Source organism: Serinus canaria, chromosome 2 (assembly GCF_022539315.1).
Source record: "Serinus canaria isolate serCan28SL12 chromosome 2, serCan2020, whole genome shotgun sequence".
In the NCBI taxonomy this organism is placed as follows: Eukaryota; Metazoa; Chordata; class Aves; order Passeriformes; family Fringillidae; genus Serinus; species Serinus canaria.
This window is the reverse complement of record NC_066315.1, coordinates 244,152-257,401: the sequence shown is the minus strand read 5'-3', so window position 1 is coordinate 257,401 and position 13,250 is coordinate 244,152. Positions and strand designations below refer to the sequence as shown.

Sequence of the window (13,250 nt, the reverse complement as noted above, 5' to 3'; positions counted from 1 at the left end):
TGTGCAAAGCTGGGTCTCCATGGGGTTCTGGGGTTGGGCTCAGTATCTGAGCTGGCTGGCTGCAGAAGCAGCATCTCCTGCAATAGCTCTCAAGAGCAGAGAATGGCTGGCGTGGATGTGCGAGCCCCTTTTCTTGTTGCACCTGTCCCAGGGCATCAGCACCAGGGAGCCGGGCCAGGGCAGGGGCCGCAGCCGTGTTGGGAATCTGCAGCAGCACACACATTCCCCACTCTGCCGGCGGGAGGGCCGACCTGGAGATGCTCCCGGGCGCATCCCGGCCCGCCCCATCCTCTTCTCTGTCCCACGTCTCGGCACCGGCACAGCAGCGGGTGCAATGAGCCCGCAAGGCCCCGACTGCAGCTGGCACAGTCTCCGGCTCCGCGGGCCCCGGTACCGGCAACGCCCGAGGGGCGGGTGGGCCCCGGAGCCTCCCCTTCTCTTCGTTCGCCTGCCGCCCCGACCCCCGCGGCCGCCTCTCGGCGCCGCCGCCCGCTGCCCGTGCCCCTGCCTGTGCTCGTGTCCCTGTCCCTGTCCTTGTCCCCATCCTCTCCCTTCCCTGTTCTCCTCGTCTGCCCGCGCCGGGCCGGGGCCGCGGGATCCCCGTCCCTGCAGCGAGGAAGAACGTGGTCGTGCTCCATAGAAAATAATTTATTGAAATCACAGCTATACACGGGCGGGCGCCAGCGGTAGCGAGGGTCCGGCCCGGCCCAGCCCGGCCCGGCTCAGCCCGGCCCAGCGGGCAGCCAGGACCCGAGGGCCAGGCGGCCGCACTCCCCATGGCACGGACAGAAGGACACGCTGCCGTATGTACAGAGTTTACACGGAATAAATAAGGGACATGTACACAGGAGGGGGAGCGGGCGCTCGGCCCGCCCCGCGCCGCCGCCGCCCTCCCCAGGGTCCGGGAGCCCGGCCGGGCTCAGGGCCGGGCGCCCTGCTCGATCTGCTGGTGCTGGCTGCGCACGGCGAAGCGATTGACGTGCACCGGGATGGGCACCACGATCTTGGGGTTGCGGACGGGCTCTCCGGAGCGGTTGCTGACATTGCCAGCCTTGATGCGTTTCCACTTGGCGCGGCGGTTCTGGAACCAGATCTTCACCTGCACCTCGCTGAGCTTCAGGGCATGTGCGATCTGCGAGCGCTCCGTCAGGCTCAGGTACTTCTTGCAGTGGAACTCCTTCTCCAGCTCCAGCAGCTGCTCGCTGGTGAAGGCCGTGCGGCGCCGGCGGCTCTTCCCGGCCCCGGAGCCCGGCGGGGGCTGCTCGGCGGCGGGGCCGCCCTTGCCCTTGCCCTTGGCTCCCAGCGCGGTGCCGGCGGCCGCCCCGTCCAGGAAGGGCTCCTCCTCGCTCTCGCCCGCCGAGCTCTCCTCCTCCCGCTCGCTGCACGGCGTCGCCGCCGACTTCACCTCCAGCTTCTCCTCGTCTGAGCTGTACGCCTTCCCTTCTGCGGGGCACACAGCGTCAGTGCCCGCCGCACCCCGCGCCCCGCCCGCCCGGGCCCCTCCGCTCCCAGAGCCCCGCAGCCGCGGGGGAAGCTCACCCCGCTCCCCGGCGGGACGCTGCCGCTCCTCCCGCTGCCTCGGACCCCGTCACCACCGCGTCCCGCAGCTCGCAGCGGGCGGAGCGGCAGCCCCGGCCCCAGCCCCAGCCCCGCACCGGGTCTTGCTGCGGGCAGCCCAGCCGCTCCCCTCGCGGGTCCCAGCGCCCTTCTCCCCGCAGCCCGCCTGGCTGCAAGGGGCAGCCCCGACAGAGCCACCCTGGGTTCTGACCCCCACCGCAGCTGCCCCATCCCCATCCCACTGCCCAGCCGTAGGAGCACCACGGTCTCAGTGTAGCAGAGAACATCACAACACTTCAGGGCTTGTCTGGATCTCTGCATAGGACAGAATGCCCATACCTTCTCTCTCAGCTCAGCCCTCCCTGTCTCTTCCCAGTGCACCAGACCATCGATGCTGTTAGAAAGTAGCCAGGCAGGAGCTGAAGAACTGTCCTGGAAACAGCATCCAGAGCCAGCTCCAGTCCAGCAAACCTCTCTGCAAGGCTTTACAGGACATGGTGGGGCCCACTTCTGGCTCTTCCTCCCTAATCCAAGGACGCACCACAGCAGACTGTGCAGCCAGGGAACGAGGTGCTGAGGCAGACGATGCTCAGGGCTCAGCTACGCTCAGCAGCGGGCAGAGGGGCAGGACAGAACCTGTCAACATCACCCAGCAGACAGCACCTCATCCCAGGCCATCAGGCAGAATGCAGTGCTTGGATCATGGCAGACACCTCTGTTAAGATGGCTGTTAGGATATTGATAGGGTACTGGGGTATGAATCTTTTCCTTGCAAGTTTCTTGTGTCCCAAAGTGCTGCCTGAAGGATGAAACAGCCATGGAGCAAGGGAGGACATGGTGGGAGACAGACGGAGGAAGAAGGTTTGGAAGACAGTCACTTCCATAGTAAAAGGGTTCAAAGTGAGAAGATGCTCTCAGCCACAGACAGAGGTCATCAAGGGAGGACCCACAGCTATGCACAAGCAGGTGAAGAAGCTTTTCTGTCATGCTGAGACTAGAAGAGACCAGAAAATTTTTCAAGTCTGAGCCAAGAGCAGGAATCACTGCTGGAAGGAGTTGCCCTGAAGCACTGCTGCTCTATATAATCCAACAAGCAAAAGGAGAAGCAGCAGCTCTCCAAACTTCTAAGCAGTGTCCAGGGCCCCTGGATTGCTGGCCACCTTCCCTCATCTCAGGGGGAAAGGCAGAACACCCTCAGAAGCCTGACAGTGCAGGGTTTAAATACACAAACAGAACTGCAGGAGACTACTTGAGCCCAGAAGACATTCCTGGTAGCCTGGTGACTGTGGAGCTCCCACATCCCTTGTCAGTCCTGCAGCAAGCCTGTGGCTTCCTGAGACCAGGCTTTGGAGATCTGGAATCTTCTCCCTGCTCTTCCTGTTTCCTACAGTGGGAAAGAACACCTTCATCTCTATCCTGCTGCAGAGTGTAGGCTCAGGGGTAGGGGAAGAGGGTCAGGGGTAAGGGAAGAGATTTTCCCATGTTCACAGAGGGTAAAGACCCAGAGATTTCATGCTCGTGGGGCTGAGGATCAGCAGCAGGTGGCAAGGAGCACTTTGGCTGCCATTGCACCGCCTCATGCAAGCACTTTGCTGAAGAAAAGAAGAGCTGTCACTGCTGTGTACTACCTCTCTCTGGTGGAGCATAGGGCCTGACAAGGGAAGAGAGCTCTTATGAGGAATTCAGTGTCTTCCCCAAAGGCTCTTTAGGTCCTGCCCTGGCACTGCAATTCCCTAGGGATGGAGGATGGCATCCCAGGAGCCACACCAGCAAACAGTGCTCGTAGGGCAGTTTGCTCCTGTCAGCCCAGGCTGTGCCCCAGGAGACTGAAAGAAGACTGAGCAACATGATGGTTTGCAAAACAGGTGCTATCTCTGAATACTCTCTTCTGAACCAGACTCCAAATTTTAAATAGAGCACTCTCACACTTGTGTCTTATAAAAGGGCTGGGTTTGCAGTAAGGAACTTGGAACTACTTGATAACATCATCTAAATTGGAGTTGTGTTCACAAAGAAAATTGGTATATTGGTCTGTTAGTCACCTACTATGCCACCAGCAAGGAAGGAATGAAGGCAGGGGGTCCTACCCATGTGGTTGGGGTGTACTGAGACTTTCAAGGCCTTTGAACATGAAGCAAAGCTGTCACGAAGCAAAGCATCATGACTGAAAAATCAACGAGAAGCAGTAAATGAAGAACAGGGTTGACCCGCTGGTTTGTTTTTCACAAAGTCACAGCTGTTCATTGATCTTGTCAAAGACATTGAAGAGAGTCCAAACGGGGTCACAAAAATGTTCTGAGGGCTGGAGCACCTCTGCTGTGAGGCCAGGCTGAGAGACTTGCTGTTGTTCAGTGTGGAGAACAGAAAGCTCCAGGTAAACCTTATTGCAACCTTTCAGTACTTAAGGAGGGCTTATAAGACCAAGAGAGGCTTTAAAGTCTCTTGTGATAGAACAAGGGGTCGATTAAATGAGGTATAACAAAGAATTATTCGCAATGAGTGTAGTGAACACTGGGTTGTCCAGATAAGTGGTGATACCACATCCCCAGCAACACTCAAAGCCTGGTCAGACAGGGCTCTGAGCAGCCTGATGTAGTTGAAGATGTCCCAGCCCATGGCAGGGGGTTTGGACTAGGTGACCTTTAAAGGTCCTTGCCCACCCCAACCATTCTGTAACTCTATGATTATGGATTTTGAAAGCATGGTGAAGAGACTTGAGTGTCACAGGTGACAAAACTGTCAGGAAAGCATCGGGAGGAGCAGGGTCAGGAATGGGTGTTGTGAGAAGCCCTGTGTTGGTAAGGGGAACCACAGAAACTTCACCCTGTCCCTGACTGAATGTGCTGTCACTACACCAAACCAGGAAAGAGTCTCAAACTACTGCCTGAATCTCACAGGAGATCTGAATATCTCAGGAACAAACCTGCTCTCAAAAGAGGTGTGGAGAGCTAAGGATGGGGGGGGGGTCATACCTTTGTGGCAGCTGTGGAAATAAACCAGACTTCAAGCTTTGCTGCTGCTCACCACCAGTTTCCCTGCGTGCCTCTCCCTGCTCAAGAAGGGTGGCAGTTGCTGGAAGCAAATTTCAAACCCAGTGGATGCAGAGAGAAGTCCTAAAATAGTGTATTAATTCCTTTGGCTGATCCAGGAGGCAACTGATCCTGTGTCCACAGACACCTGCATGATGGAGATACTAACAGAGCCTAGGGACAGCAGCAGTCACTCCAGAGTATAAGTGGCTAAATGTCAGCAAAACTGTCAAAAGGGAGCATTTATTTTTCACAAGGTTCTTCTACAGGTAAAAAATCTGTGGAACATCTTGCCATCTTGATGTGGCTGATGTTAAGGTTATCCCTCCTTTCTGGTGGACTCCAGGGGAGAGTAGATAAGGCCACAGAAAACAAATTAGTCAAAGTTTACTAAATATACAGAAACAACACTTGGCACAGGAAGTCCCTGATGTGCAGATGGTTGGCTGTGAGGGAAGTATCATTTTAGAATTGACCACTGAACAGGTTGTGCTCTCTTGCTCTTCCCTGGACAACTGCTTTTGGTCAGGGCCACAGACTGGATGCGAGAGCAAACTGCATTATAGTTTTTTATGACTCCTGTTGACATGAATCATCTTTCTATTCCTTAGTACTGGAAAAAGCTCACAACAACCCTCCTGCGTTTCCTCTAAGATGGTTGTAAAACAAACCCCACTGTCCATCTCCAATTTTGTCTGGTACCGCCAGTAGAAGCAGTAGGTAAAGGAGAAGGCAGGCACATTTGGCCTGACAAATCCTCTTGGACCTGGGCAAAGCAGCCCACAGAACTGGGTCCACATGGGTATATGCCTGTGCAGAAGGACAAGCACCCCTCATGGCTCCAGAGCAGAGCCAGTGCTCAGAGGCAGCAGGGGATAAACAGCTGGAGCAAGACATCTTCCTTTCCATCATATCACCCAGTTGCAACAGGAAAAGCCTCAGAGGTAGGATTTCTTGGATTCAGAAGTGGCCACGGTCTGGGACAGTTTATCTGAGTCCCTTGGGAGTAGAGAACATATTTGGCTCAGTTATGGAGGATCCATGGAGGGAGATCAAGCACAATGCAGTTCATCCGCTCACAGATGGGAAAGGTGAGGTCGTATAGACCTGGTTTTGGCCAGGGCAGTGCTGCCCTGAGAAGTCTTCCACAAAAAAAGTAAGATTGCATTGGATTTTGGCTCAGCACAGAGGCTGAGGAGCGCTGGAGGAGCACCCAATAACCCACAAAGGCAAGGGGGAGGCAGAATGCCCCCACTGTCCTACCTGGGGTGAGAGGTCTAAGGGGTACCTGAGTGAGCGAAATGCTCCTCTGAGGGACAAACAAGGCAGGGCAAGGAAGGCACCTGGGCTTATCCAGGAGAGACTAAAGAGAGGATGGAGAACAAGCAGCCAGGCACTGGAAGAAGCAGTAGATATTCTCAGCACACATCCATGCCAAGAAGCCTGTGAGACAAAGGTGGATCCCGGGAGTGGCCAGGAGAGAGCTCAAGAGAAGCCGCACCAGAGAAGCAGCAGCTGGCTCGTCTTGCTGCAGGGACCTCTCGCGGCCCGTGCTGCAGGACCCAGGGAGAGGAGCTGAGTGCTGGACCTCGCTGAGAAATACGGAGCAACAAGTCTCCGAGGCAGGTGCTGGCACACTCGGGGAGCGGTCGCAGGGCACAAAGGCGAGGACCCCGACGAGAGCCGTTCCCGTCCTCACCGGGGGTCGCGGGAGGGGCGCTGCCGCCTGCCCGTCGGGCTGAGCCGGTGCCGAGCCGGCGGCCGGGACGGAGGAGAGCGGGATTGCAGGCGGCCGCCTCGGCTCTGCGGGACCTGCTCCGCCGTCGGCCCTGCGGGGCACGCTCGGGGGAAACTTTGGAAAGCCGGTAGTCGCAGCCCAGGCCGCCGCACCAAACGGGACCGGGACGGGGACTAGGACCAAGATCGGCGCGGGAGGGGAGGGCTGCGGAGCGAGCCGTGGGACGCGCCGCCACCTTCCGCCTCGCTAGCCCCGGGCCGAGTGCCAGGACCTCGGAGAGCTCCGTGCGGCTGGTCCGGCCACGACCGGCCGCTCTCCCACCCCTCCTGCCCCGCGGCCCGGCCGAGGCAAACGAAGTTTGACTCCCACCCGGGAACGCTGTGGACAGGCCCTCGGACGGAGGGGAATCTGTTCGGTGCCCCGAGCCGGGCAGGGAGTGCAGCCGAGGGCAGGTCCCGCTGGCTGCCGCGCCGTCCTGCCCGCCGCGCCCCGGCCCCAGCACTCGGCTCGGCGGCTGCTGTCCTGGCGAGCTCCGGCCGCGGGACCGCTCGCCCCCGGTGCCGCTGGGACGACGGAGAGGAGCCGGGCAGGTCTCCCCGGGGCTGCGGGGCTCCGGGTGAGGCGGGGCGGCTGCTCCCCGCCGGGCAGGACGGGCCCGCGCCGCTCTTACCTGCCAGGCCAGGGAAGGGGTCCGGGAAGTGCAGCGGAGGCTCGGGCGGGCCCTTGTCGCGGCCCGGGGGCAGCTCCTCCGCCTCCAGCCCGTCGGCGCCGCGCCGGCATCCGGCGTCGGGGGCGGCGCGCGGCGGGGGCAGCTCCTGCGGCGGGTAGAAGCCGTCGGGGGGCTCGGAGAAACTGGGCAGGGCTGTGGTGAGCGCCACCATGGAGGGCACGGCCTGGCCCAGGCTGGCGCAGAAGGTGTTGGTGAGGCGGCCGGCGAAAGAAGCGAGCGGGGCCAGCGGCGGCAGCCCCGACTGCAGCGGGGCGTGGGACAGCGCCTGCGGGAGCACCAGCGGCCGGTACGGCATGAACATGGGGTACCCGGTGTAGAGCAGGTGCCCGGAGCGCGGCGGCGGCGTCCCGATGAGCGAGTCGATGGAGAAGGCGGTCCCCTGGCCGCCGGGTCTCTGCATGGCGAGCTGGCGCCTCCGGCTCAGCCGGCACCAACTTTCCGGCGAGCTCGGGCCGCCGCCAACTCGCCGCGATCCCGCCGCCGCCGGGCCCCGCCGCCGCCGCCGCCGCGGCCCCGGCCCCGGCCCGCGCCCTCCGGCTCCCGTGGGCTCCGGCGCCCGGCGAGAGCTGCCGCCCGCCCGCCCGCTCGCTGTCTCGGCGCGGCGGAGTGGAGGCGCGCTCGGAGCCGCCCGCCCGCCCCGCCGCGGGGGGGCCGGGCCGGGCCGCCGAGGGGAGGGGAGGGGAGGGGAGGGGGAGGAGGGGAGGGGAGGCGGGCGGGGGTGTCGCCCTATGCTCTCATCCATCTTCTGCACATCACGGTCGAGTTCCTCCTTCAGCACCCGCTCCGGCGGGGCAAGGCGCCCCGCTCCCCCGGCGCGGCCGGCCCCTGGGAAGGCACCTCCCCCTCCCGCCTCATCAGCTGTTATTAATGGTGATTGATGATTAGCAATTACGGGGCCAGGACAAGGGTGCTTTTGTGGGGACGGGACGGGGCCGTGCTCTCCACGCAGCCCTCTCCGGGCCCGGGCCCACGGACGGGGCGAACCGGCTCCGCTCCGCCGTGGCTCCCGCAACCAGACCCGAGGCGGCCCTCCCGGCAGCTCAGGATGGCCGAGCCAGCGGGGAGTGGTCCGGGGACGGCAGCGAAGGGCGGCCTCCAGCGCCCCGACGGACCGGCCCTGGCCAGGGACCGGCCGTGCCGTGCCGTCGCTGTGCTGTGCTGTGCCGTGCCGTGCCGTGCCGTGCCGTGCCCGCAAACCGCCCGAACAGGGCTCGGGGAGAGCAACCACGGGGCAGGGTCGGGAGTGCCTCTTTCTCGGTCCTGGAGCCCTGTCAGCTCGGAGCGGCGACAGGGGGGTGAGACCGGCGGGCTCGGGCGCTGCGGTGCCGGGAAGACCCCGGGGTCACCCGCAAACGCACTCGGGTCAGGGTGAGAGCGGGGGATGTATCCTGCAATGCCTTCTCTTGCTGCTCCCGGCGGCCCCGACACCGCTCGCCCCCCGCCCCGCACTCCGTGTGTCAGACTCGTCCCCGAGGGCGGCCAGCGGCCCCGGTGCGCATCGCTCCATCGGCAGAGCAGGCGGGAGCCGTGCGAGGCAAAAGCTCCCGAGCCGCGGTTCCGCCGTGCTCACTGTGTCCGGAGGAACTTCGCCTGCCCCTTGTGGGGAGTCCCCACGATAAAACAGAGGACTTGCTGCCCCAGCTCGGCGTTCGGGTTGTCCTGTATATAGAGAGCTACTCACCAGACCTGCAGGAGGCAAACTGAAGCCCTGCTTCTGAAGAGTATCAGGATTTTTCAAGTGCTTGGAAGGCAAGAAAATGCAAGCTGGAGTCATGTCTGTCTGTGCTCACTCCAGCTGTGGTTTCAGTGGCACAGTGACACTCCAGACCTCCACCTCTCACCTAGGGATATTCCTCTTCTCAAGCCCCAGTGTGTTCCTGTCTGCATTTCCCCTTTGACCAGGGGTGCAGCACCCCTGGCTGCTTAGCTACCCAGGCTCCCTGGTGGCATCAATATCCGTGTAAACACATGGATTTCTCTACCATCACTTTCTGCTTTGTCCTTGAGGATGTCTGGAACACCACTTTGAAGTGTGTGTTTTCTGTGGGACATGACAGCCCAGCCATGGAGTTGGACACTTGGATCCTGTGTGGAGCATTTAAGTGAGACAAAATGGTCCCACTGTGCTCAAAGTGGGGTACTCAGCCTTTCTCCACTAAACAGGCACAATCTGAATCCCCAGGGCCCAGACATGATATCACACAGACTCCTCTTTTTTTCTTGTCTTTTGTGCCTTTTTCTGTGGCACATCCTTGTGGTCCCAAAAAATTATCCCTCCACAGCAAGAACAGCCCTGCTCCAAGTCAGGGAAATGGGTGTGGAGAAGTCAATGGTAAAATAATCATCCAGGCTCAAATATTGAATCATAAAACTGAGGCCTGGCATAGGGGATCCCTGTCACCTCTCCGATGCAGACACCTCCTGCCCTTGGATTGCTGAGAGTGAGAGATGCTCATCTTTGCAGGTCATCAGCTGGTGTGTTCCCTAGTCCAGGATTAGGGCCTAGATTCCATGGTGGGAAGGAATATGGCAGTGACAAGCATTTGGATGAATCCCACTGCAGAGAGCAGTTGTGACACAATAAGGGACATGGCCCCAGATCTGTGACACAGTAAGGGACATGGCCCCAGATCTGTGACACAACAAGGGACGTGGCCCCAGATCTGTGACACAACAAGGGATGTGGCTCTGGGTCTGCTGGTCAGCATCCTGGTTCTGTCTGTGCTTGCCCCAGCTCTCCTGCCTCATCCACCAGGTGTCTGTGGTAAAGGAACCTTCAGGTTGGAGTCATCTTCAATGCACATAGCTTGGGTCCATTCCCTGCCATGAAAGCACTTTAGACAATGGGGAAAGTGAAAGCATAGCCGTGTGCTACTGGATCTCGAGGCTGCACTCCACAGAGCCCAGATCAGGCTGTACAAGCAGCTTTCTGACTCCTGAGCAAATACAATTTGATCACTTGTTCAATGAATCTTTTCTGTGTAACCAACCCACACCTCACACCTGCAGACAGGTTAGCAAGGTATTTGTGAGCCACAGGAAGCTGCTGTCTTTAGTGACCTTGCTGGAGACCTGAGCAAGCTGGGGGTGGACTGTGTCTCCCAGTGGAGTGAGGATGGCAGCCCGTGCCCACAGCAGCAGGTCCTGGCTGGAGACCACAGTGCAGACTCAATTCTGCCCTCTGCACAGCAGGAGCCTGCACCCTGCCAGTCCCTACTGATGTCTCCAAGGTTAAGGTTCTGCTTACCTGGTCATACACTCGCATTCCTTCAGCCCCATTTCCCTTCAAACTGAGAACATGCTTCTAGCATGGAACTGAGTCTGTTCCATGCTAGAAGCAGCAAGGAAAGGCTGCTTCCAGAGGGGTGGGAAGCCAGGCAGGAAGGGCTGTAGCAAGGCAGGGGCTTCAAGGACCAGGGTGCATTCCCACAAGACCTGAGGAAGGTGAGAAGAGCAGATCTGATGACAGATGGCTTCATCCTATGAGTTGGCCCTGATCCTGGAGAATCAAACCTCCCCCAAGGAGGGGGGAATGTACTCAGGGCCCCAGCAATTTACTCCACTTTTTACTTTGTCTCATAAGACTTTGTAGTAGAGAAAAGTGCAAATTGTGAAGCAAAGATTCAGAGAAGGCTATGTTGAAGAACTACAGAAAAAAAATATAAAAATAAAAGGTTGTAGGAAAAATAAAGCAAAGATGTGCTGCTATGCTCTCATGTGTACATCAAATGGGACAGAGCTCCCTCATCCACTATCCTCACAGGGTGAGCCAGCTTGGAATGAGGGTCCAGGCTGCACGTCCACCCACTGGACTTCCATGGGCTTTCCCAGTTTTAATTGTGTGACCTATGTTGAATCTTCCACAGCTTCTTGCTGCCTAGTGAAATGCAGTTTCCATGGCTTCCACTTGAGGCTCAGATCTCCACTGCTCAAAGGCTTTCTGGGCATCTTTCCCTCTCTAAACACCTCTGCAGAAAGCCCCCTGATTCCAGTTTAAAGGGCTTCATCCCTCCCTCCCAAGGAACCAGTGTATTTCCTTAATGTGCCTGAAGGTAGACTGTCCAGCATGCCAGGTACAGCAGAAATCTTAATTGTGTGTGCAGTTTGTAAAGCCCCATGTCTCACTGCACTCTCAGCTGTTGATGGAGATCTCCCAGGACCTTGCTAGGTACATTGTCAGACACTGAGGTAAAAAAGTCTCAGGAGGAGACCTGCTCTCTCCTGTTTTGGGCTCACTGTGTCATGCCTCGTGTTTTTCAGTCTCAGCAGGCGATCCTGAGTCTCACCAAGCTGGGCCCTGAGTGCTGAATTCAAGTCCAGTCTCTGCAAGCAGCATCTTCAGCAATTACAGACCAGCCTGGCCCTTCTCCTCCATCCTCAGCCTGCCTTTGCTTACCACCTCTCCTTTCAGCTTTCTGCATTAGAACTGCTCAAGCTTCTTCCTCCTCCTCATTCCTTGCTGCAGACATGTGAAAATGGACAAGTCTGTTTGTCTGCTTTTCTGGAGTAAGCAGGAAAGCCTGGGGAGTGCCCTGCTCAACACTTGGTATGTGGGACAGTCTGCAGTGAAGATGGTGCTTGTGTCTGACCAGCACAGAGGATCCCAGGAAAAACCTTCAGCCTCTGAAAATGTCCTTGCTCAGAACCTGCATAGTGAGATCCTCAGAGGCTGTTCATTAAGGAAAATTTGATCCCCTGCTACTGGGCAGGAAAAGAACCACCCGGGCCAGCTCTCCTCTCTGAGGTGGAGGGTCTGGAGTGTGTTCCTGATGCACCAGCTGTTGGCCAAATACAGGCCAATTAATTTTGCTGTATCCGTAATGGGTAAAGTTCTGAGTAACACAGCACAGCAACGACAACTGCAACAGTTAAAGCGTAATGACAGACTGGGAAATGAAAGCAGGTCTTCCTAATGGAAACTGCTATGCAGTCTTAACTTTATGCCTCTACCTGCTCCACTTACTATCTCTGCACGAAATCTAGCACAACAGGACTAAATCTAGTCACAGCCTCTAGGCATTCCTGCAATATAGCTGCTAAACATATTAAAAGCAAGAGTAACGTTGTAAAATTATTTACTCCAAGTTTGGGAAGTCTAGAGAACAGGCTGGCTGTGGCCATGGTGTTGTTTGACCAAAGCTGGGCTCCCTCCAGGCACAGATCCTGCTACTGGAGGTGCTCTTGGCATGGTCCCTCAGGCTCTGCAGCCACACACTGCCCCAGGTGGACAACAGCTCCTGTGCAAGGGGACCCAAGAGGTCCCAGCTGGCTTTTGTACATGGTCCCTCAAGCTCCCCCTGACTGCAGAGCTGCCCCACGTACTTCTGTCTTCAGCTTCTGACAGTGAAACCTGTCTGTGTGTTCCTGCCTGGGGAAGGTACCTCAGAGCTACACCTGGCAGGGCCATAGCTGGACCAATGAGAGTCCAGGATCCTCAGTAACAGTAGCAAGAGCATCCCCAGGTGCATGGGTTTGCTGCTGACAAGATCTCAGACTGGATTTTTTTTGTTTCTGTAGTCCTGGACAAGGTTCACATATTCCTTTTACATATTTCTTTGAGGATTGTTGTGCTTAGGAGAGCCAAGCCCTCCCTCACTCCTGTGTTTGGATCCTGCTCAGGGAGAGTGATGTTAAACAATTCTTTAGACAATTTATGGGGCTTCTAAGGCACAGGGCTGGTACCTCTTGCATGTTTAGCCTGGAAGCAGCTCTCTCCACATGCACTGCTCTGCCCCAGCAGTTATGTGAGCATGGCACTCCAGAACTGTTCATTCAGTATTGGAATAAAATCCCAATATTGCTGAGTGGAACGTGCCTGGGCTCGTCCGGCCCTAGTGCTGGACCAAAGGTGGCAGCTGTGGATGTTTCACCTCAGAGACACCTTTGGCTGGCTGGAAGTTGCAGTTAGGCACTCAGAATGAGTCCAGGCATAGTAGAAACTCAGTTTACCTCTAGTGGAAAAGATTCAGGGGATGGTGAAGAGGAAAAGAGAGCAGATTCCGCCAGAGGGTTAAATCCAGAGTTTATTCCAGGGTCACAAGAGCTCTGAATCTTTGCAACAGCTCCAACAGAATAACAACCACATGGTTCCAACGCCTTTTAATCTCACAGGAAGGTGGGAGGGAGAGGACAGGTGAGCCACCAACCAGGTGGGGGGGGAGGGTCTCAGGGGACAATGACACCTGGACAGGCCAAT

The 13,250-nt window shown here is 57.8% G+C and overlaps 1 protein-coding gene across 1 annotated transcript; it reads right to left on the bottom strand.

Annotated features, from left to right (window-relative positions):
* Positions 1-919: 919 nt before the first annotated feature.
* GBX1 (gastrulation brain homeobox 1) lies at positions 920-7,796 on the bottom strand. The gene is made up of 2 exons (XM_030234326.2): positions 6,995-7,796; positions 920-1,443 (listed from the first exon to the last, which is right to left on the bottom strand). Exons 1-2 carry the CDS (start codon positions 7,794-7,796, stop codon positions 920-922), a joined length of 1,326 nt encoding a protein of 441 aa, XP_030090186.2.
* Positions 7,797-13,250: the final 5,454 nt, after the last annotated feature.